At 56.3% G+C, this 20,930-nt stretch overlaps 9 protein-coding genes across 9 annotated transcripts; 6 read left to right on the top strand and 3 right to left on the bottom strand.

Moving 5' to 3' along the window:
- Window positions 1–1,128: 1,128 nt before the first annotated feature.
- J3D65DRAFT_437767 (uncharacterized protein) lies at window positions 1,129–2,975 on the top strand. Its single transcript, XM_066796239.1, has 6 exons — window positions 1,129–1,351; window positions 1,407–1,426; window positions 1,482–1,537; window positions 1,603–1,660; window positions 1,712–2,085; window positions 2,142–2,975. The coding sequence occupies exons 1-6, from the start codon at window positions 1,216–1,218 to the stop codon at window positions 2,695–2,697; spliced, it is 1,200 nt and encodes a 399-aa protein (XP_066653812.1). The 5' UTR covers window positions 1,129–1,215; the 3' UTR covers window positions 2,698–2,975.
- Window positions 2,976–4,861: 1,886 nt separating this feature from the next.
- Window positions 4,862–7,174, bottom strand: J3D65DRAFT_437724 (flavonoid 3',5'-hydroxylase). The gene is made up of 5 exons (XM_066796238.1): window positions 6,752–7,174; window positions 6,392–6,704; window positions 6,031–6,342; window positions 5,450–5,979; window positions 4,862–5,391 (listed from the first exon to the last, which is right to left on the bottom strand). Exons 1-5 carry the CDS (start codon window positions 7,002–7,004, stop codon window positions 5,231–5,233), a joined length of 1,569 nt encoding a protein of 522 aa, XP_066653811.1. The 5' UTR covers window positions 7,005–7,174; the 3' UTR covers window positions 4,862–5,230.
- J3D65DRAFT_437701 (uncharacterized protein) lies at window positions 7,006–8,197 on the top strand. Its single transcript, XM_066796236.1, has one exon. It carries the CDS (start codon window positions 7,103–7,105, stop codon window positions 7,862–7,864), a length of 762 nt encoding a protein of 253 aa, XP_066653810.1. The 5' UTR covers window positions 7,006–7,102; the 3' UTR covers window positions 7,865–8,197.
- J3D65DRAFT_437702 (sugar transporter-like protein) lies at window positions 8,198–10,924 on the top strand. Its single transcript, XM_066796237.1, has 7 exons — window positions 8,198–8,662; window positions 8,709–8,912; window positions 9,179–9,315; window positions 9,370–9,896; window positions 9,953–10,062; window positions 10,134–10,350; window positions 10,440–10,924. The coding sequence occupies exons 1-7, from the start codon at window positions 8,531–8,533 to the stop codon at window positions 10,628–10,630; spliced, it is 1,518 nt and encodes a 505-aa protein (XP_066653809.1). The 5' UTR covers window positions 8,198–8,530; the 3' UTR covers window positions 10,631–10,924.
- J3D65DRAFT_629999 (T-complex protein 1 subunit gamma) lies at window positions 10,903–13,176 on the bottom strand. Its single transcript, XM_066800787.1, has 5 exons — window positions 13,026–13,176; window positions 12,904–12,973; window positions 12,647–12,855; window positions 11,998–12,588; window positions 10,903–11,951 (listed from the first exon to the last, which is right to left on the bottom strand). Exons 1-5 carry the CDS (start codon window positions 13,048–13,050, stop codon window positions 11,218–11,220), a joined length of 1,629 nt encoding a protein of 542 aa, XP_066653808.1. The 5' UTR covers window positions 13,051–13,176; the 3' UTR covers window positions 10,903–11,217.
- Window positions 13,177–14,024: 848 nt separating this feature from the next.
- On the top strand, window positions 14,025–15,651 carry J3D65DRAFT_604500 (uncharacterized protein; the record flags this gene model as incomplete). The annotated part of the gene is made up of 4 exons (XM_066798275.1): window positions 14,025–14,122; window positions 14,172–14,190; window positions 14,230–14,563; window positions 14,609–15,651. The coding sequence occupies 4 exons, from the start codon at window positions 14,025–14,027 to the stop codon at window positions 15,649–15,651; spliced, it is 1,494 nt and encodes a 497-aa protein (XP_066653807.1).
- A 1,030-nt stretch (window positions 15,652–16,681) lies between these two features.
- J3D65DRAFT_437663 (uncharacterized protein) lies at window positions 16,682–17,663 on the bottom strand. The gene is made up of 2 exons (XM_066796235.1): window positions 16,860–17,663; window positions 16,682–16,791 (listed from the first exon to the last, which is right to left on the bottom strand). The coding sequence occupies exons 1-2, from the start codon at window positions 17,412–17,414 to the stop codon at window positions 16,714–16,716; spliced, it is 633 nt and encodes a 210-aa protein (XP_066653806.1). The 5' UTR covers window positions 17,415–17,663; the 3' UTR covers window positions 16,682–16,713.
- J3D65DRAFT_437640 (uncharacterized protein) lies at window positions 17,627–18,671 on the top strand. The gene is made up of 2 exons (XM_066796234.1): window positions 17,627–17,816; window positions 17,893–18,671. Exon 2 carries the CDS (start codon window positions 17,914–17,916, stop codon window positions 18,475–18,477), a length of 564 nt encoding a protein of 187 aa, XP_066653805.1. The 5' UTR covers window positions 17,627–17,816; window positions 17,893–17,913; the 3' UTR covers window positions 18,478–18,671.
- Window positions 18,672–19,585: 914 nt separating this feature from the next.
- Window positions 19,586–20,852, top strand: J3D65DRAFT_669194 (uncharacterized protein; the record flags this gene model as incomplete). The annotated part of the gene is made up of 3 exons (XM_066803172.1): window positions 19,586–19,704; window positions 19,802–20,058; window positions 20,194–20,852. 3 exons carry the CDS (start codon window positions 19,586–19,588, stop codon window positions 20,850–20,852), a joined length of 1,035 nt encoding a protein of 344 aa, XP_066653804.1.
- Between the last annotated feature and the right edge of the window lie 78 nt (window positions 20,853–20,930).

The following is a 20,930-nucleotide window of genomic DNA, read 5'->3' as shown; positions in this document are numbered from 1 at the left end:
CTGTATCTACTTGCAGCTCTTTGCTCCGAGAGATTGCGGCGACGCAGCAGTCGCGCAGGCTTGGGTCTCGAATATTGGCCCAACTCTGCTGCTGCCATGGCTTGAAAGCCCGACACTGCTCGAGGACGGGCGCGACTGCAACCTTCTTTTGGCGGACCCCACGGCCGTGAGCGATAGACCCCACTGATTATTTCGCCGGATTAGTTGATGTCTGAGAATGCTGGCTGGGCATCGCGATGCAGGATGATCCGTCAGGCTTCAACTCCACCATGCAGACAATGCACGACGACGCAGCTTTTGAGTTCTTCGAGGCAGGGCGCCTGCGGCCGAAGACCGAGCACATTCTGAGAAGCCTTGCGACATCATGGCGGGAATGGCACCGTATGGTGGACAGGACTCATCAGCCATGCGACTGACTACTATGTCTAGACGCTGGCCATCGGAGAGAGCGAAATGCCAAACCCACCTTTGAGTGCAGCGGCCAGCGCGGAATGACGGGTGAGGCTTCCAGTAGGCTCGATCACCGCCTCTAGGTGATTGGATGCCATGTCCGTTTCCAAGCTTGTTTTCCTCCTTTGTCATCCTGCATAACCCCTTCGCCACGACGGATCCTAGACGTGACCGAATCATTTACCCGTAGCTGCGACTAGATGCGTCCCCATCGTTTTCAGGCGCCCTTGTCGCGGCCACAAGTCCACAGTGGCCAAAAGCGGACGAGCACTGGCATTTTCTACAGCCTTTGTGACATTCAGAAACTCAATGTCCATGGTCCTGGCGCATGCGAAATGACAAGCAACTACGGCACCATGTTGTTTGGAATATCCATTGGTCAACATGGGAGGCATTGCGGCTTTGCCCTTTCGAGAGGGTGACGAGCCCACTTGGAACCAGGAAACTGGGTCACCAGGGACTATGCGCATCTATGTTCTATTGGGAAGGGGATCCTTGGCTTCCATGCAAAGCCTCTCACACTGTCACTTTGGTTTTCTTCCATCTTCTGTTCAACTTACTGTCGCTCGGTACCTGCTGGACACAGTATGAGATCACATCCTTCGTCTCTTCTACTACCCGCCTGGACCTAATCTCGTGTAACCCCACAGTACGACGCTGGATGCCCAGATAGACTCTGGGGTATACAGCTCGCCTTCTGACAGTGGTTTTCAAAACCCTGTATAACCATTTGAGACCCTCTGTTCTACCGAACTATCTTTCACAATGGTGGCCGAGCCCGAGAGCCAAGGCCCTACGGTGAATGCCATCGCGATTGTGTTTGCCGTCATAACAGCGATTGTGATGAGCTTGCGGCTGTACGCTCGAATCTTTCTGGTACAGAAACTAGGTCTTGATGATGGTAAGCTGGGAGACCTTTGCAATTTTGTTCCGATATCTGACCCAAAACCTGAAAGTCTTGATTTGCATCGGTGCAGTAAGTAAAGGAATCCATGCGGAGGGAATGGAGACAGATGCCAACGGTCAAGCAGCTACTGTCGTGGGCCTTCATTGTCGCGACCATTCTATCAGTGAGTCGCGGACTAGGGTAAGCCAAAGAACCCTCTCCCGGAACTTTGTTCTCGAGGAATATCATTCTGACTGTTTTAACAGAAGCCATTATGTCGACGTCGCAAAGCGCGGAGAGGACAACCTCATCCAGTACGCAAAGGTAGTTTTGCTCGACCGACCTTGAATTCAAGTGGAAGCTAATGGGCTTCAGATTGTGTGGCTTAGTTCCATCTTCTACAATGCGTGCTTGGGATTCATCAAAACTAGTGTCCTGGCCCTCTACATGCGCCTGGGAGACCGCAGTTTGAGAAAGCTAGCCATCGTCATGTTTGTCTTGGTCGGTTGCCAGGCTACCGGCAATTCGCTTGCAGCGCTGTTTGAATGCTCCCCAATCGCGGCCGCATACGATACAAGAATCACGAACAAGAAATGCATCAACATCAACGCCTTCTACTTGGCAAACGCGGCAGTCAATATCAGTACGGACATTCTGACCTACACGCTGCCAGTCCGACTCGTCATTCACCTTCAAGTTCCCCGCAACCAAAAGATTGGACTGGGCATCATGCTTTCTCTTGGACTCTTGTAAGTCGGCCTGCGACGCTCGTCGACCGCCTAACAGTCGCTGACTAGACGCACAGTTCATGCATATCCTCCATAATCAGAATTACTTTCATCCCAGAGATGCTGACCAGTACCGATCAAACCTGGGTCATTGCAAAGGCCATGTACTGGAGCGTCATCGAGACGAACGTCGGCATATTGGCCGCAAGCATACCATCCTTCAAAGTCATTGCCAAACGTCACCTGCCGCGCCTCCTCGGCTCGTACTACGAGACAGACCGTTACGGCACGAATCACAAGGCATCTCAACCTTCTCGAGCAACATTTCAAAATCTGGGCAGTCAAAAGGGGCAGTCAACCAACGACGGAAGCGTACACCTCAGGAGCCTCGACAAGGATGGTATGGCGACCAACCCGTACACGCGCGACAAAGGCGGCATCCAGACCAAGATTGAGCAAGACGCGGCCTCGAACAGCAGCGAGGAGGCGCTGAACCTGCCGGATGGACGGATTGGAGTGCGAACCCAGATTGTGACGCAGTTTGAAGAGACTCCACCGCACATTCTTCGAGACAGTGGCAGTTTGGACGAGGCCAATTACCCGTCGAGGCATTATTACACTCACGCCGTGTAGTCTTGCACCTGAAGCAGACTCACAATAATTGAGATTAGGGTCTGCGCCGTGGAGGGCGCTTGGGACGAATTATACACATGGAAGTGGACTCAGGGACAACACATTTCTTTTGTCGATTTCACTATTCTACGCATGATACCGCAGAGCTTTCGTTTGGAGCAGGCAGTCATTTTCACTTGCCACATATATTCGAGACATTTTCTTCTCTCAACAACTTTTTCTTTCTTTGGATGCGCCAAGTCTCAGTGAAAGAGACGGGAAACTTCAGATCCACAGCCTTCGAGGCGTTGCCCTGACACGAATCCAGCAACCTCATGGTACGAAGTGCTTCACGGCAACCCGAGTGCCCAAGCGAGCATCACGGCTGTCACAATTCACGACTCGCAAGACCACGCCACAGCGTCCATCGCTCCGAAAAGAGGAAGAAAGGCTACTCCTAGCACAGAGCGCGAACAATGAGGAGACGATGGGGAGACCAGAGGCAGCACGCACCGCCCAGCAGCATTCCATCTCTAGTGCAACGTTCATCTTCATCCGGCTTTAAGGAAAGATGGCATGGCCGTGATCATCTTGGCCCAAGCCGTTGTTGTCGTTGTCGTCGTGGACGATGTTATTTTCCCCCCAGCCAGGCTCTCCTCGGGCCACCGGCCAAGCCAACCGCGATCCACTCGCACCCTCGCCATTGATCGGATCACCTTCTCTTTCCGGGCCGTGCCTGTCGATCCGACGCGCCGCTCGAAACCGGACCAAAACCCGGCAGCCCACCCGCTTGATGCACACTTCCTAGGAGTACTGCCCATCCAGCGCCCAGGAGTAGACAATTATGTCATGCTCGCTAACTGTCCGTCGCCGCAGCATGCACCGGCCCGCGAGACGCGCGCTGTGTGATGCTCGTTGCTCCCGCAGGCGGACGGGTGGCGCGCTGATTTTCCATGGAGTTTCGCTCTGTGTGTGTGCTCGAGGCACAGAAGAATAATCATGCACGGCCAGCATGTACGCAAAGCTACCACCTGCCATTGGAAACACTAGTCATTCAGCCACTGCGACTGTCGCTCTGTCAATCGCCTTGTCATGATCCATGTACTGTGTTGGCTGCCAAGCACACCAAGGGATACGCAACTGAGTCGCGTTCGGGCTCGGGGTAAACCCGCTGCTTGGTTTGCAGACGCCCGCTCTCGAAATACCGGCCCTGCGCCTGGGACTGCTGTCCGCTCGCCTAGGAGGGACGGGGTTGACAGCACATTTGCTGGGTTGCGTGGTCTTGTTCGAGCTCGCCTGGATGCATCTGAACCTCTCGCGTACAGCGAGACCGCTGCGCCGGCTCGCCGTGCCAGAGGGCCTTGATGCGTTCTGGCCAACCAGCACTTCGATTCAGTCTACCATCTGTAAACGACTACTACCGGTACGGCAGCTCGCTACTCCCACCCGACAGGCCCGGCAGCAAAGTGCGGACCGAGGCGTCAACGCGAGTCGTCTTGTTGTCTCATCTCATCGTGTGGCTGTCTCCGTCCTCATGCGATCGTGCGCGCAAATCCGCCATGAGTCGAGACAAAGCCAGTCGAAACGCTTGCGGTGTTCAGGTGCTCCTTCTACTCCGCACTGCAAACTACCAGTCCCTGGATACCTCGCCGTGTCATGGTGCTCTACTCCCCGATCCCCATCCCCGGCAGTGCCTCCAGGAGAAACATATCTGTAGCCGAACTCCCAACCACTTATCCGCGCCAATAGGACAATAGAAGATCTACAGTACATGCAGCATGCAGCTTGCATGCATGTGCACACGCTTCCAACTGTCAAACATTAACTTCCGGCCACCTGCCCCATCTGTCCCTTTTCTCCGCGCCTTTGGGCTTCCATTGTTGGAATGTTCGGTTCTTGGGCTCGGGAAGAGTGGTGCGAGTGATCTGCCTCACTACCTGCTTGCCCAGACGCCTTGGCCTCATTGCTTGCTCGCGTGCCAAGTTCCCCTGCAGCAGTGCTCGCGTGGAAGAGTGCGAGTGGCAGTGTGGAACTTTTCTAGATGGTCGCACACATGGGCGAAAGGGGAAGGAGAATTGACCCGCCGTCGTTGACGAGGCTTCACAATGCATAGGGGCAGCTGCTTGGCTTGATCAGCTCGACCAAAATGATCGCGTAGTAGTTCAGTGCTTCTGGACCCAGCCAACGACGAAATGAGTCACGTTGCGGACATTGCAACACCAGCTTTTCGTCCCGTCCCGCGCCCGGTCGACGGGTGACGGTGCCGAGCCGCCAGGAGACCGTAGACTACCTGACCGAGAATTGGACCTCCTTATGTGATTGTTTGCGCGGCAGCGCGAGATGAAGCATCGCCCTTCCTAGAGCCTCTACGAAGAGCTAGCCATCGATTCTCCAAAAATTCCATCATGCCGATGCTTGGGCAAGCACAGAGGAACCACGCATGAGCCAGGTTCAAAAGTTCAACTCCAATTACGTACGAAGATGTATATGCTGCAAAATGCTTGGTATCAAACGAAAAAGGAGCTCCTTCAGTCTACCCAAAGAAAGAAACTGCTCAAACAGCCCGTGGCCTGCGGTCAATGTTGATCCACATGTCGGAGAAGAAGCTAACACCACCCTTGACGTGGTACTTGCCCGGCTGCTCCGGATTGAGAATGGTCGGCTTGAAGGTGCGGAAGAACTGCAACGGGGCTTTGTAGAGCTCCATTTCAGCGACTAGAGGTCATGTCAGCCAGAATCTCGACGCTTCTGAGTGTTTGGAGTAGCCACTTACTGGTCCTTCCCAGGCAGACGCGTGTGCCGTACCCGAAGCCCATGCTGTACTTGTTCATATCCTTGGCGCGCTCTTCGCTCTCCAACCAGCGCTCGGGCCGGAACGAATCGGCGTCGGCGCCAAAGATGTTGGGATCGCGGTGAACCAGCCACGGGTTCGACGTCAGCTCGGTGCCCTCGGGGACGTATTTGCCGTTGAGCTCCATGCCGCCGCGGCCGGCGAGCCGCGGGAAGATGTTGGGGGCAGACGGGTTCAAGCGCATGCTCTCCTTCGTACAAGCGACGTAGTACGGGCAGTGCTCGACCACCTCCATGTACTGCGGCATATCCGACAGCTTGCCCTCGCGAGTTACGCGGTCCAGTTCCTCCATGAGCTTGGCGTAGACCTGCGGCGATCCCATAATGTGGACCATCATGGCCTGGAAAGCCGTTCCGGTCGTGTCGGCACCGGCGAGGAGGACCAGAAGAATTTCGGCCTTAATGTAGTCCAAGTCGAGCGGGTTTCCGTTCTCATCCCGGGCTTCGATGAATCTAGACTTCTTGTCAGTCGAAGCCTCAGTATTTTGGGACTGGTTCGCTTACGTTTGGAGCAGATCGATACGCCCAGATGACTTTCCTTCTTCAATGTCACGGAAGCGCTGCTCAATGAGCTTGTCTCGGAAGCGCATCAACGTGCCTATGCCAGACTCTTGCTCAGGACTCGCGACGAGATACTTTTCGCCAACCCAGGTGCTCTTAACCCAGTTGGTGAAGGGGTAAAGACGCGCCATGATTCCAAATGGAACCAAACCATCGTGGAAACCTTGGATGAGACCCTCGACGTCCTTGCCCTGCTCGATGAAACCGAACGGCGCGCCAAAACCAACCTCGGAAATGATGTCATAAGCCATGTAGCTGTTCACTCGTCAACTTCCGTCTTCAATCGCACATTCGGAGCGCCTACATTGCCCAAGGAGCAAAGTCAAATTTGGCTCCGGTCTGAGCAAAAAGCTTGTCGATCTTATTGATCCAGTCGTGCATCCGCGCGTCAATCAAGGGCTCCATCTTCTTCACGTTGCTGAAGCTGTACGGCGCGGCCGCAATCTTGCGGAATCGCGAGTGGACCTTGTGGTCCTGCATGTTGAAAAGACTCTCCGTCTTGCCAAAGGAACCGGTGATGTAGTGCTTCGACTTGTCGGCATTGCGGTTGTAAATTTCGGGGAGCTTGGTTGCGTCGCTGACGAGCAACATCGTTGGGGTGATGCGGATGACAGGACCTGGATTTCTGTTAGCCTGCGCCTGGAATATGTACTGGAGCTCTTACCAAACTTCTCATGGAGGGCTTTGTTCGTCTGGCACTCGTCCTCGGCTACGTTGTGGTATGCGATCCATAATCTGGTCACGGAGCCCCAGAATGGGCCAGGGAACTTGGCCAAAGGATGGAAAAAGCGGTAGTACACAACCTGATAGAGCAGCTTGAAAGCCAGGTAGGCAAGGCCCAGGAATATGACATTTCCAAGGGTCAGCTTGGAAATGATGCCAGAGCCGCCAACGAGCTCCTGGGAAGACGACGCCATTGTAGCGGATTAGGTGTCCAAGGGAGACAAGCTGCAGCGCTCTCTTTGCGCGCGCGCAACTCTGATAATAAAAAGGGTCTCGGAAAGCTCGAGGACGAATGGCGAGCCACGCGTTTCGTGCAGCTCAGCAACGAGCTCCTGATGCTCGCATTACAAAAAATGGACCTTCTCCGCGCAAGGGTCGGACATTTTGCGCTCATTGCTCCGACGGCCTTTGTTGGACCATCATCAGCAGTCGTCTGGTCCAAAAGGGACGCATCAACTGTCGAGACAGCACGTACCACACGGCGCCCGGCCGCCAATGTTTCCAGAGTGGGGATGGGACAGTCTGCGGGTGCAAACTGAATCAGGTGCTTGTGATGTGGATCGGGGGCCTCCATCTTTTAGGCAAAAGCTGCAAACTGCGCTGTCAAAGAAAATGGCAGGTGCACATGAATGGTTGCCGACGGTGGACTTTGTGCCGCGGGAGCATTTGCCCCCATCCGCCAGTCGTCATGTTGCATTTGCTGTGCCGCAACGGTATTTCCAACGCTCTGGATAAGGCCCAGTTCCACGCCGTAAGGAAGTGGAAGATCAAATGTCGGTTGCGCGCGTCGGGCAAGCTGGGGAATGACGACTTCCCATTGTCATGGTCGGGATGGTGTTGTTTGTGCTCGAGGCCTGGAGGGGACGAAGACGACCAGCCGGACTGTGCGTCGTCTGCACTATTATTCGCGTGCGGCATTGGGCCCGAACTAACCCTTGAACCTTGTTTCGACCACGTCCCTGCATCTCCACCACATCCCGACGTCCCCGTCGGCTGGTCCACTGGCGAGCCACACACATGTGCGAGTGCCGTTGCTGCTCGACATGACCCTTGATGTGACCTCCAATGATTCCACCTTGTCGCCGTTCCACCTTGTCCTCTTCACAAAGCACACGAGTCACTCTGAACGCTTCTGGAAACAGCAATAGGGGGCAGTGGGTATCAATGTCAACCGACCAGTCCTCTCTTGGCCAGTCATGAAAGAGCTTGGGAGCCGACAGTCGGTGGCTGCTGCGGATCTTGTACTCGTCTTCTCATCGCTGTACTGCAAAAGGGTAGGTCGTTTACCACATGGCTTCGAGCCGACGACCCTGCCCCAGCGAGTCGTGCAAGCAAGTCAGTCGTACGACGGCGTACTTCCAGATTGTGGTCCTCCACGTGTCTCGCCTCCAGAAATTGAGCAGAATGTCCCAAATCTTTTGAAAGATGTCGGAAAGGCTTCCGAATAGGGCCTGGATGTCGAGGAAAGCCGTTCACAATATTGCGGCGCAAAGTGAAGGTGGCGATCTCCTGCTCGTTTGACTTGAGGTATCCCCATAGCTGGTGGGCGAAACGGAAAATTTCTCAAGATGCCTGCATGACAGGCTGTCGGTACCTGAAGGACGATAGTCATGGTGTCCTAGCCGTTCATATTTGGTGACAGGCGCCGGCCTGCTGTCTCCTGTTGTTTCGCTCGAAGTTTCCAGTCGCATCTTCCCCTTGTTGTTCTTGCTTGGTCAAGATGGTTCTCGAAGGCAATGCCCTTTACCGGAATGCGGTCACTGCAGGAGCCCTGGGATTTGTCACCTTTGGCTGGGACGCTGGGGTTCTCGGTGGTGTACTGCAAACGCCATCCTTCCTGGAGGCCGTTGGCGTACGTCCCAAACTGTCTACAGCATGGCCAAAACTAATAGTTGCAGTATCCCAACACCACCATCACTTCCATGATTACGTCGGCATTCCTGTTGGCGTCATGGCTGGGATGCATCATCATCACTATCTTTGGCATGAAGATGGGTAGGAAGAACTGGATCATCGCTGGAGAAGTTGTCCAGATCATCGGAACCATCATATCCGCGACCAGCTACAGCTATGGTCAATTGATTGCAGGTCGCGTTTTCATCGTAAGTCTCGCACCTTGTCTCGATTTCTTTTCGCAGGTTTCGCAAGACTGGCTTGTTGCCAAAAGGCATGGTACGAACGACAAAATCGAATTTCTCGACAACGGTTGGACATGAAAATCCTAGCTCCCAGAGAGGATTCATTTCGTACGCCTCGTGACCTCTGGCAGCAAGGCTCGGGCCCTTTCTGCCCCTTCTCTATTGTCTTCACGGACACTGATCTCTTTCACAAGGGTCAATATCCAGGATGAAAGCTGACAGCAGACTAGGGAGTTGGCAACGGCTTCTGCACCTCCTTGATTCCAGTCTACGTGGCGGAAATGGCCATCAGCGTCCCCAAACGCGGTGCCGCCGTGAACCTGATGATTTGCAGCGCCGCCGGCGGCATCGCTCTGGCGTACTGGGTGTAAGTCAACCTCCAACACGCCGCAGATGGCAACGCAGCTAACGCCATCTTCAGTGACTTCGGCATGACATTTGCCAGCGGGCAAGCCGTTTGGCGCTTCCCCGTCGCCTTCCAAGTCCTATGGTCTCTCGTCACCATCGCCTTCCTTCTTCCCAACCCCGACACACCGCGCTACTACTACGCGACCTCGCAGGAAGCCGAGGGCGACGCCACGCTGGCACGCCTGTACGCCAAACCGCTGGCCGACCGCGACGTCGCGCGCTCCAAGAGCGACATATTAGCCTCGATTGAGCTGGAAAAGGTCGCGACGGCGGAGCTGCGCCTCAAGGACTTTTTCTACGACACGTCGGACCTGCAGGCTGCGCGGCGCATCCGGACGGGCGTGATTCTGGTGGGCATCGGCTACATGATTGGCACCGACATGATTTACTATTACCTGTCGACGATTTTTCAGTCGTATATTGGCTTGCCGGCTAAGGTGGCGTCGGCGATGTCGGCTGTTGCTACGACGGTTTTGACCATTACGAATTTCTTGGGCGTGACGTTTATGGAGAAGTTTGGTCGCCGCACTTGGTTGATTGGTGAGTCGCAAGAAAACGGCTTTGATCCCCTGGAGAGTTTTATTGACGAGGAGCAGCCGGTGCGATTGGCCAGACGCTGTTCATGGCGATTTTCACGGGTCTCATGTCGTCACCGGGAGCCAAAACGGGCGCCGCAGCCGCGTCGATGCTGTTTGGCTGGATCGCTGTAAGACCCCTTTCCATCCAGAGCGCGGACGAAATCAGAAGCAGGCGACTGACGACTTCTCCTGATCACAGGTCTTTGGCCCGACTTGGGGCCCAGTGCCGTACGTATACGCCTCTGAGGTGATGCCGCTGCGGTACCGCCACATCGGCTTCGCGCTCTCGGTCAGCGCGCAGTGGCTCAGTGCCTTTTTGACGACCTTCGCGGGTCCCATCGCCATCGCCGACACCAGCGTTGGCTGGAAGACGTGGATCTGGTTTCTGGTATTTAACATTATTGCCGGGCCGTACGGTAAGACAAATGCTCCCTCCCTCTGAACATGCATGGCGAAAAGCCAATGTGTTGTGAGATGAATCGCTGACGGCGGTCCTGTTCACCAGTCTACTTTTGCTGCCCCGAGACGCGCGGGCGCACGCTCGAGGAGGTCGATCTCATCTTCATGTCGGATAGGCTGCACAACACGTCGGCGGCCAAGCAGCTCGAGCACACGGCGTCGCTGTCGAGCCGCAGCAGCGACGACGTCGAGCAAGCGGAAGCGGCCATCCCAAAGGACGAAAAGACGAGTGATTGAGGGGTCCCTGGTATGTGCAACCGAAACGGCCAGGGAATTCACGTCGTCGCAGTTGGCGGGAGTGGTGGTTGTTGTCCGCGGCGAGCAGCGGCGACGTTCGTTTCAAGACACTTGCGAGCCGTGTCACGATCTTTACGAGTACGGATGAGGGGCTCCAGTGGGTGTCGGAAGAAATGATATGCTTTGGCTCTGCTGCTGCATCTAGGGCGCTTTAGCTCGAAGATATCTTACAATGTCGGGCTGTCGTTCACTACAGCGCCTCGTCTTTCACACCTACTGCGTGGGCGTCTGCTCTGACATGTCATGTTGAGCAAAAGCCATAGGAGTCTTTAGTTGCTTCCTCTTGTATCTAGCTTTTAATCGTAATGTCAACCTGAACCTTTCAAGCCGAAACCTTTGCCAAAGGGCCTCTGTTGTACACGATCAATGACCCAGTCCTGTAGAGGTTTGCTTGTTGCACGCGTGTGTCTCCGACGTTTGATTTCTTGGACGCACCCGTCTATGCTACATTAAAGAGTTTCCCTGACCATCATGCAACCTCTGACGCCAGATATGTTTCTTTTGTACACCTAGTACCCATTTTGTGTCTACTCACCACCTTGACCGATGGGGCCGCTGGGCTGCTTGGCCGCCTTGGCGGCGACAATGTCGTCCACCCTCAACAAGAGACAGGCGCTCTCAATGGCCGTCTTGACGCTCTGCTCCTTGACAGCCATAGGCTCCCAGACGCCATACTCCTTCATGTCGACAATCTTTCCACCATCGCCATCAATACCCCAGCTGCTACCAGTGGCCTGGTCAGCATGCTTGGCCCGAAGTTGTGTCAACACCCTGATGGGCGATGAACCTGCGTTTTGGATGAGCGTGCGGGGAATGACCTCCATGGCCTCGGCGACGGCGCGGTACGGCCATTGGGCAACACCCTCGACAGACTTGGCCTTCTTCTCCAGGGCAACAGCGACGGCCATCTCGGTTGCACCACCACCAGGGCAGAGGCGAGGGTTCCAGACGACATTGCGCGCAACGCCCATGGCGTCTTGCAAGTTGCGCTCAACCTCGTTCAGAATATCCTTGGAGGGACCACGCAGCAGGATGGTGCAAGCCTTGGGGTCCTTGCAAGCCGTGAGGAACGTAAAGTACTCGTCACCAATCTTGGAGATTTCAAACAGGCCACACTGTGTTCCAACATCCGAGGCCTGGAGGGATTGGACGTTGTTGACGATGGTAGCGCCGGTTGCGCGGGCGATACGGTTGTTGTCTGTCTTGCGAACACGGCGCAGAGCAGTGATGTTGTTCTTGACAAGGAAGTGTTGAGCGAGATCTGCAGCAGTTAGAATCATGGCTCAATCGTTGGAGGGGGCACTTACCGCTGACTCCCTTCTCCGTAATGACCAGGTCGGGCTTGACTGCGACAATGGCTTCGCACATGGCCTTGACCTGCTCCTCCTCAATCTGCAGTATCCTGTTCCAGTCCTCCTCCTTGGTGATTTCAATGTTTGTCTGCGACTCGCCCTTCTTGTACTCCAGGGGGCAGTCGAGGAGAATGATCCTGGGGTTCTCGATCCGCCTCCTCATCTTGGGGTGGGTAATGTCCTTGTTCAGCATGACGCCGTCCAGAACCCTGCTCTCCTCAATCTCGCCGCCAGGAATCTTTTCCACTCTGGCGTATCTCTTGATGTCAACCTCCCGCTTTCCGCCACCAGCGTCAAACGAAACTGTCCGCACGGCCTGCAGGGCCAGGGTGCACATCAACTCGGACCACCTCGAGACAAACTTGGTGCCAATCGACGAGGAAATGAGCGAGTACATGGCCTTGTCGTCGTTGACGTCAACTGGTAACGAAATCTCTTCGATGATGGCGATGGCGTCGGTGAGGGCGCGCTTGAAGGCGCTTATTATGACAACGGGATGGATGTTGCGCTCGAGTTGGGGAAGAGACTGCGCCAGCATCTCACCGGCTGCGATTGTGTCGGCGTCAGTGTAGCTCCCCTGAAGTCAAACCAAGGGTCGACGAACCTAATATGATGACGCTGGTGGTGCCGTCGCCAACCTCCTCATCTTGGGTTCTGCTGAGCTCAATCATGCTCTTTGCGGCGGGATGAGCGACTTCGATTTCTCTCAAAATGGCGTGGCCATCGTTGGTGAGGACAATACCGCCCATGGGGTCGAGGAGCATCTTCAGCATGGCCTTGGGACCGAGACATGATCGGATAATGTCGGCGACGCTGAGGGCGATTAGCTGGATTGAGCGAGGCCTTGGACGGCGGACTCACGTCTTTGCGGCGGTGATGTTGGAGAGCTGTGCTTTGCGGCCAGTCTGTCTCTCCCCTCCAGTTTGGGTATCTGGCGGAGCTTGTGTTAGCTTCAGGGCAGCGGAACGCAGGGCGAGACGTACTCATAACCACCACGGGGGCCTGCATCTTTGCTTGGTGTGTTGATGCTCGGTGGGAACTCCTTTCTTTTGGCGGGGCAGAGGGGCAATAGGGTCAAGTTGCTGGCTTTCGCGGACTTGGAGCAGCGCGTTTTGGCGCGACGATTTTCCGAGCCCCCGACAAAATGCACAAACACGCCAAGCATTCGGAGCCCGGGCGCCAGCTCGCGGGGGAGTCACGTGTGGATATCTCGCAACGCCCACCAACACCTCGAGTGCAATCTTTGCTTCATTTGTGAGGTGACGGGTTGATGGAGACTACATGTATTCTCTTCCAGGCCGACGCGTATCGAAGACTGCCTATGGCTGACGGCACCCCAAAACCTAGAATCTTGTCGGGCGGATTGCACCTTTTCTCTCCTTGCCTCCAACCCTGCGGCTCTTGCAGTACGTATTCATTCTGCACGCCAACAACAAAACATCCAGTCTATGTTCAAGCAGAAGGCGGTGGGCTGGTATTCAAGGGACTGGGCGCTGGACATCCGGGTATGTAGTGCATGAGCGTCCCTCGCAAGGCCTGCTTATTGTGTCAAACCGAGGGAGTCGGATCTATTGCTCGCACTAAACCGTCTTGTCCCGTTTTGATCAAGCCCCCTGGCGCAACGGTCTGAACGGCAGCTAAGGAGGCGACGTTGTTGATTGATGGTCAATCACCGTCGACATGCCCAACATCAAGCGGTGAGGCAGCGATTGCTAGTGTCGATGGCATCGTCGGACAAGGCATCCAGCCACGATGCGGACAGCGGTGGTTGAGGTCGAGACACGGACAGGGACAAGCAGGATCCGAGGGCTTGGCCTCGCGGATTGGGCAGTGATGGTTTGAGAGAGGGACCGGGTCTCCAACAAGATGAAGGCAAGGCGGGCGCCGCGGACTTGCAGCTCGGGGGCCATTGATGCCGTCACACGTGACGTAGCAGCGTCCGGGGTGGCGGGGGTGGACGTGACTAAGCAGGCGTCGGCGAAATGGCGGGAAAAAGCAGGGTGAGGCCAGAGAGACCAGACCACCAAGTGGCTCGAGCACCTCCAAGACAAAACCCCCGATTCATTACGGACCGACAGGGGTAAAACTCTGCATCGGGCTAGATTCGGACAAAGCAAACGTTTCGACAGGTTTTTAGCGCTTACCAAGGTATGCAACAATGCAGTCTAACCACAAACGACAACCCAGGTTCCGGGGTCAGAATGCTCAGCCGACCATCTTCAAAAGCTCGCTCTTCCCGTCCGCCGTCCTCGTCTCTTTCATCTACCCTCACCCTTCACCCTCAAGCTCTTTGCTCGCCGTGTTACTTTTTTATCTCGCCAACCCGCGTCCGCCTCTCTCATCCTCGTCCACCTCTATCAACCCTTCTCTCGTCACTTTTACCTCATCGCCTACCTCCACCCACAACCTACCGCCTTCCTACCGCCCTTCACCTTCGACTACCGCGTCCGGACGCGCTTCACTTGGCCCGGCTTCAGCGCGTCTCGACCTCTTGCGCGTGACCCATCTGAACAATTGACCAGTATCTCAATTTCTCTTGCTCTTGCTTGACCTACTAAACACACAGCCGTCATGGGTCTCAACTACTACGCCTCTTCGCCCACGGTGGTTCTGCCGCCTCAGCAGCCCCCAACATATCCCATAGAGCAGCGCTTCAACGCGCAGCACTACTCCGCCCTTCCGACTCCCGGCTCCTCCAGCAAGCCCAGACGGACTCCAAAGTACCCTACGCCTCCATCGCTCAACTACCAAGCCGCTCCCAGCCATGCCATCGCTGGCCGCAAACGCTCGCTCGATGATGTCGACTCCCTCGCGGATGAAGCTTCGGCAGACGGCTCCAGGGTCATCACCAAGCCCAAGCCGGAACCCATCATGGGACCTGGTATGACGCTCATCTACCCTGGCGAGCCCGGCTTCTCCCTCGCCGCCGAATCTCAGACGGGAACTTGGGCTGAAGCCAAAAACGAAGTCCAAGAAGCCAACAAGCCCGCCGAGCGACCCATTGCCGCCTCACGCAAGTCGCAACGCACCGACAGCATCATCAACGCTGCATCCGTCTCACCCGCCGTCAAGCCCGTGAGCACGCTTCAGTCCGCTCCTGGCGGCATCGACCAGTCTTCGCTTGCGTACAAGGCGACCACCATGCGCATTGACGACGCAGGCCATACCATTCACGACCTCACGATGGCCCTCGGCATTGGCTGGAAGGAGATTGTCTTCAACCCAGCAAAGCAAGAAGGCGCTCGCGGCTGGGCCAGATTCATCAGCAGGCATTATCCTCTGTCTCGCCCGCAGCTCCTCCACGAGAGTGAGGCTCACGACGCTTTCCTCGTCTTCGCCTGCGACGACGCCGACGAGCTGGAAAAATTCTTTCTCTTCAGTCAGGACTTGCGGTCTTGTCGGCTCATCAGCACGTCGCTCGAGGGCGTTGTCCGCAACCTCACCCAGCACCCAATCGTCTTCGAAAGCGATGTGGTCAATGCGCGCGATCTCTCGGCCTCTCCCGTCTCTTCGCCAGCCTCTTCGGCTCCCATCAACGCCGAGATGAGTATCGATGCTCCCGCTGTCCAGCGACAAACCCAGATGGTCGACACTGCAATGGAGATGTGAGCCTCTCTTGGGCCGAAGCTCGCTCACGGCGGCTTGCTTTCAACTCGCTCTGAAGACGATTCAACACGATTTTCTCACGACACTTTTGCCCGTCACATTTCCAATGCCTCTTGCTTCAATCCGATCTCGAGCTTTGCAATCTATTTTGAACCTGGCGTTATTGGACTGGGCCTGGCCGACGAGCAACAATGGCCTATGGGTACTTTGGAGGACGTTCCGGTATTGCTTGGATGGAGTTTGCCCTGATCGATCTCCTTTTTTCTTTCTTTGCTTTTTCGGTGGTGCTGCCCCTCTTCCCCTTTTCCCATCCCATGAAAGCATCGACCCCTGCGCGTGCATGTACTTTAGTATCTCTTCCCCTCGAGGCGCACGCGGAAGAAGCAACGCTCGCCCTTTCAGTTGCTCGCTTGCTCGGCGTCCGACCTCTACCACGCCGCGCTTACATCGCCGCCGCCGCTCACCATGCGCTTCTTTTCACTGGGTGAGAAAGCGCAGGAAAAAAAAAAGTAATGCTCTCTGAACAGACAGAAGACCAAGACGGAGAACCTACAGTTCCAGCCAGCTAACGTAGGTAAAAAATCAAACTATATTCCACAAGTTTTCTTGCTCCCAATATGTGTCGTGCTTGTCCAATCAATCAGTGGTCACTTGACCAAGTAATAAATCATGATTTGACCCGACGATGGACGGAGGAGCGGTCCGCCCGCCCGCCCGCCTGTTGGCAACCCAATCTCACTCGCTGGCCCGCGGCTCACAGCCGCCTGAAGCTTCACTCACCAAGACGTAGAGACCACGCATCAGAACGGGTGAGACGAGAACAGCGAGCAGCATGGAGCGCATTCTGCAGGCCGACGCGACGCGATGCGACGCGACTCGTCAACCCGACGGCCTACATCATCGGACGCTTGACTGCTCGCCTGCGCGCCCCGCATACTTTTTCGCACATGTTGATCGCCATTTCCCGCTCTGCCGGTTCTTTTCCGCTGCATCGACGTTGATGCGAGTCTGCTCGTCATCGCACGGATTTTTCGCATGCACTGGAGGAGGAGTGCAAAGAGGTCATCACTGAGGTGGTGTGGAGACAGGAAACGACTGATAGACAGGGCAGGGCGGTGCGGTGCGTGTGTAGGTCAGGTATGTCTGAATGTACACAAAAGACCATTTGGTCACCAAATGTCGCCATAGCCAAATGCAGCGGACGAGCACACCAACGATGATAATGATACACACATACGCGCGTTGCCCTTGGCAGCCGACGTTGTAGGTTGGTCGGTGGTCGCTGATCGCACCAGACCAGCCAGGGCGTCTCTACCTTCTCTCTCTCTCTCTCTCTCCACTTTCGCTCGTCGGCCAAACCCCACCGAAAAGTGACAGCACTTTTCCCCACACCTCAACGTGACGCTGCGGTTGGGTGGGTGGTCTGTGGGAGGCGAGGGTTGTTGGTGGCCCTGCCTGCCTGTCTGCATGCCTGTCTGTCTGCCTGCCTGCCTGCCTGCCTGTCTGTCTGCCTGCCTGCCTGCCTGCCTGCCTGTCTGCCTGCTCTGGTGGGTGAGAGGGTGAGCGGTCAGATGGAGAGGTGCGTCCAGAGTGGAGAGGCGGTGGTGTGATGGACGGAGCGGAGGAGCTGAGGATGGCGAGCTGGCTGCGGCGCTGGTTGGTGAGGTTGGGCTACGGCACCAAGGGAACCAGAAGGCCATTTTCACACGTGCGTAGATGGCTGAATGCCTTAGTGGTGGAGAGATGGCAGAAGTCGGCCTTTCCATCTAGCTGTGCACTGCTGCATGGCTGTTAGGACAGACGGACTGGTCACCAATTCTGCTCTGCGCACTCGTCCAGCGTGTTCCACACTTCCCCAGCTTTTCCCACGATACCGCATGTGTTGCTTGTTCGAATGGGGCGGTCTGCCGACTTCTCTCACCACCGTAGCGTGCTCGCCTGCCCATCGAGGCGTGTTCTTGCTGCTGGCAGTCGGCGAACATCACACGCCGCGCAGTCGACGACGCCAATCGACGCATTGTGAAGCAGGCATCACGGCAACCATCAGGCTCGATCAACGTCGAAGCAGGCCCAAAGAATACTCCTAGCAGCGCACTCACGACAGATCAACACCGCGATGAGCTCGACAGGATAGTGGCGTAGACGGAGCAGAGCCAATTCGCGGCTAGGTAGGTCGCTCGCCGCCTGCAGCCAGCCAACGGCAACGCACCTAGAGTAGGCACCTAACTCGACGGCACTCCCCAGACAAGAAGCAGACCTGCATCGATGCCATGTCTCACATTCTCGATAAGTCGCCGTTGGAACGCTACTGCAGACCGGAGGACTAGAGTGGAAAGGGGAAGGAAAAAAAAAAAAAGGGCACACGACAGAGAGATAAGGTTGAGGCACGAGGCAAAGAGGTGTGCGGGCGATTTCGGGTGCACCCGACGGGCGGATTGGAGGGATCCGTCTAGACCAATAATGGCAAAGAGATGGAGAGACATATCTTGGATGGCGGCGGCGGCGATCGATGGGCTGTTGTTGGTTGTCTCTGGCTGGCTGCACAGGCCTTGGCACGCGCAACCACAACATGGGGAGCGGCGGTATACAGGGAGCAATCATGCAATCGAGAGGGATGGAGATGGAATCATTCCACAGCTGCGGTTGTTTGCTTCAATTTTTGGCACTAGGCCTCGAAAAGTACGAGTACGATTGTGGGTCGGTTTGAGGCGATGCTGGTTTCCTTGTTGGCTCGGAGCGTCTCAGCGGAGCCACAGCTGGTGTTCTTTTTGGGACGGAGGGAGCCGGCAGCTGAGAGAGAGAAGAAACGCTACGGTACAGTCGACCTGAGCCTGGTTTGAGTCTAGACGGCCGTGACAGCAGAGGGTGGGGCGGTGGACTGGCTCAGGCTCTGGACTCTGCCGACGACCAAAAGGACGACAGACAGACAGCAGCACGGCATGGACACTAACGGACCGGCAGTTGGTCAACCACGAGGCCGCCGCAGTGGCTGGCTGGGGTGCCGATTGGTACCGTAGGTGGTAAACACAGGTCGCCACAGCAGCAGCGAGGCTTATCTGTTCGGGCTGCGAGGGCGATATTTGAGTTAGCCTTGGAGCGGCGCAGCCAGGCACAGAGCGTGTTTGAAGCGCCGTCACTAGCTGGCTGGAGACGATAGATACGAGCTCATGGGAATACCTACAGGCGAATGGAATGGCAGGTGCTGAGACGCCGGTTCTAGGAAGTGCTGCTGGGCCTGGGAGGGTGACGGACGACGAGGCTGGTGGAGAGACAGACTGGAGACCGGATTGAGGAGGGGAGAGAATGTTGTGCCTGTCTGCAGGCGCGTTCAGATGACCCGGCAGGCCCTGGTCGGCTCCCACAGGTGAAGCGACGGGAGAGGCGCCGCGTCTGAAGTCGAGACTGGTGACAGGGTGCAGCACACGTAGCCGTCGTCGTGGTTGGGTGTGTGGTGGTGGCTTTGGGGCGGCGCGTGGCGGGAGCCAGACACGGAGCCGACGAGATGCTTGGACCAAACAGGCGACCTAGAGGGGCCAGAATACGACGAGCAGGAACTGAAGCGTTGAAGACGTCCGAAGCACGCATCTTGGTCGACATGGGCCATGGACCATGGGCCTACGAGTCTCAGTGTCCCGCGTTTCAGTCCCTGCTCGCCTTGGTCTCCCTGCGGTATTTTTAGGCTATGACGAGATGAGCCTAGGACCCGTCGATGCGTGAACTGAAAGTTGCAATTTCCTCCACACCTGTCAACCTTACATCCCCAATCACTGCTTCTCCTTTGCTTCTCGCACTTCCACTCGTTTCTATCGACTGTCCCTCGCTCGCTACTTCTTATACCCACCGCCAATCCAGTCCATCTGCCTGTCCTGTCGACTGCCGCGTTCCATCTCGCCCCGGACTGAATCCCCTCCCCATCTTCGACGCTTTCACCGCCAGAATGGACTCTTCAACTCTCGAGTCGCCCTTTTGCATCGCCCCTGAAGACCTCCAATCGCTCCAGCGCTCCGAGTCCTTCCAGATTCTTCGCAAACACCTGGCGCTGAATGCCTCCAAGAGGTACGTTGGTTCTACCCCGCGACAACAGCGTTCCACGCCCCACTTTTGCTCCAGATATGGCAATATTCAGACCAGAGCTCGAGCTGACTGATGGTAGCTTCTGCTCCGAGCACGCTGCCTGCTCCAGCCAAGCACAATCCACATGGACCCTCCACCGAGACTTTCTCCACGCCCTCGTCTACCCCGTCGTCCAGCTGTTCCACCGCGCCTCGACCTTGGCCGAGGCCGCCTTGTGCAGCTCCAAGCCAGAGGACCTGGAAATGGCCTACACAGGCGACGCACGCAGCGGCTTTCTCTGGCTCCAGTGCTTTATTGCCGACGAGGAGGCTTGGTGCCACTCAATTGGCTGTCCAGGTGTGTTTTCCCTTTTCCAACCGCCACCCCGGTCCCGAGTCAAAAATCTCGCGCATTTTTAATGCACTCACCCGCCTTTCACACAATTTTTGCCAGGTCAACCCTGCCGCGACACTTCACTAACCAACCTCATAGCTTGCGTTGTGACCACGAGCCTGTCGACTGAACCACACCTCCGCATGATCTTTACCGCTCTCAACCTCGCTGCCACCAAGCCTAGCCCCTGCATGCCGTCATTTTCCTTTTTCGCGTCCGTTCTGCGCACCGCTCTTGAGACGGACCCATTTTGGGCACCCTACTATGGCACCACGTCATCGATTGAGGCATCCGCCGAAAAGCTCACCTCCCACATTCACGCCCTGGTCTCCCAATGCGCCGAGATCGAAGCCCTAGTCACAGACTACCGTGACAGCGTTGAAGCTGCCTCCACCTCTTCCTCCACTACATCCTCCGTTCAATCTTCGCGACCGTCGTTCAAGACCGCACGCACCGCACCAGCCTCGCCGCTCATTCAGTGCCCCGGCGCCCCCAATTGCGGCAAACTGCCGGCTGTGAAACCCTCGCGCCTTGCGAGACGTCAGCAACGCATGCGCGTTGAAGAGCAAGTACTGCTGCAGAAATTGGTCCTGCAGTGCTGGGGCAAAGCCGCGTTGACGGGCGCGATTCCTGGTGGCAGAGACAGAGCCTACGTGCGAGCGGCGGCCCAGCAGCAGGCGACCGAGAACGCAAGAGGGTCTGCACAGTCGCCAGATGGCCTGGAGAAGAGGAGGCGGAGCTTGACATGCCCGAACTAAGCAAGAATGGAGGGGTTGTTATACGTTCTGGTGGTCGCGTCATCGACGCGTCGTTACCGCTTCGCTGGATCGCTCTGT

The sequence above is a fragment of the Phyllosticta citribraziliensis genome, assembly GCF_038025025.1.
Source record: "Phyllosticta citribraziliensis strain CPC 17464 chromosome Unknown J3D65scaffold_8, whole genome shotgun sequence".
In the NCBI taxonomy this organism is placed as follows: Eukaryota; Fungi; Ascomycota; class Dothideomycetes; order Botryosphaeriales; family Phyllostictaceae; genus Phyllosticta; species Phyllosticta citribraziliensis.
The sequence above is the reverse complement of the archived record's forward strand: the minus strand, read 5'-3'. Positions and strand labels throughout refer to the sequence as shown.

Bases quoted from the DNA above. Each gene is read 5' to 3' on its own strand.
- J3D65DRAFT_437767 (XM_066796239.1), top strand. From the start codon at position 1,216: ATGGTGGCCGAGCCCGAGAGCCAAGGCCCTACGGTGAATGCCATCGCG. The intron at 1,427-1,481 runs GTAAGTAAAGGA...ACGGTCAAGCAG, and splicing joins TCTTGATTTGCATCGGTGCA to CTACTGTCGTGGGCCTTCAT. The intron at 1,538-1,602 runs GTAAGCCAAAGA...CTGTTTTAACAG, and splicing joins TCAGTGAGTCGCGGACTAGG to AAGCCATTATGTCGACGTCG.
- J3D65DRAFT_437724 (XM_066796238.1), bottom strand. From the start codon at position 7,004: ATGGCGTCGTCTTCCCAGGAGCTCGTTGGCGGCTCTGGCATCATTTCC. The intron at 6,343-6,391 runs GTAGGCGCTCCG...ACGAGTGAACAG, and splicing joins GACTTTGCTCCTTGGGCAAT to CTACATGGCTTATGACATCA. The intron at 5,980-6,030 runs GTAAGCGAACCA...CAAGAAGTCTAG, and splicing joins CGTATCGATCTGCTCCAAAC to ATTCATCGAAGCCCGGGATG.
- J3D65DRAFT_437701 (XM_066796236.1), top strand. From the start codon at position 7,103: ATGGCGAGCCACGCGTTTCGTGCAGCTCAGCAACGAGCTCCTGATGCT.
- J3D65DRAFT_437702 (XM_066796237.1), top strand. From the start codon at position 8,531: ATGGTTCTCGAAGGCAATGCCCTTTACCGGAATGCGGTCACTGCAGGA. The intron at 9,316-9,369 runs GTAAGTCAACCT...CGCCATCTTCAG, and splicing joins ATCGCTCTGGCGTACTGGGT to TGACTTCGGCATGACATTTG. The intron at 10,351-10,439 runs GTAAGACAAATG...CCTGTTCACCAG, and splicing joins CATTATTGCCGGGCCGTACG to TCTACTTTTGCTGCCCCGAG.
- J3D65DRAFT_629999 (XM_066800787.1), bottom strand. From the start codon at position 13,050: ATGCAGGCCCCCGTGGTGGTTATGA. The intron at 12,856-12,903 runs GTGAGTCCGCCG...AATCGCCCTCAG, and splicing joins AACATCACCGCCGCAAAGAC to CGTCGCCGACATTATCCGAT. The intron at 11,952-11,997 runs GTAAGTGCCCCC...TAACTGCTGCAG, and splicing joins TACGGAGAAGGGAGTCAGCG to ATCTCGCTCAACACTTCCTT.
- J3D65DRAFT_437663 (XM_066796235.1), bottom strand. From the start codon at position 17,414: ATGGAAAGGCCGACTTCTGCCATCTCTCCACCACTAAGGCATTCAGCC. The intron at 16,792-16,859 runs GTGTGCTCGTCC...GTGTACATTCAG, and splicing joins GTGTATCATTATCATCGTTG to ACATACCTGACCTACACACG.
- J3D65DRAFT_437640 (XM_066796234.1), top strand. From the start codon at position 17,914: ATGCCATGTCTCACATTCTCGATAAGTCGCCGTTGGAACGCTACTGCA.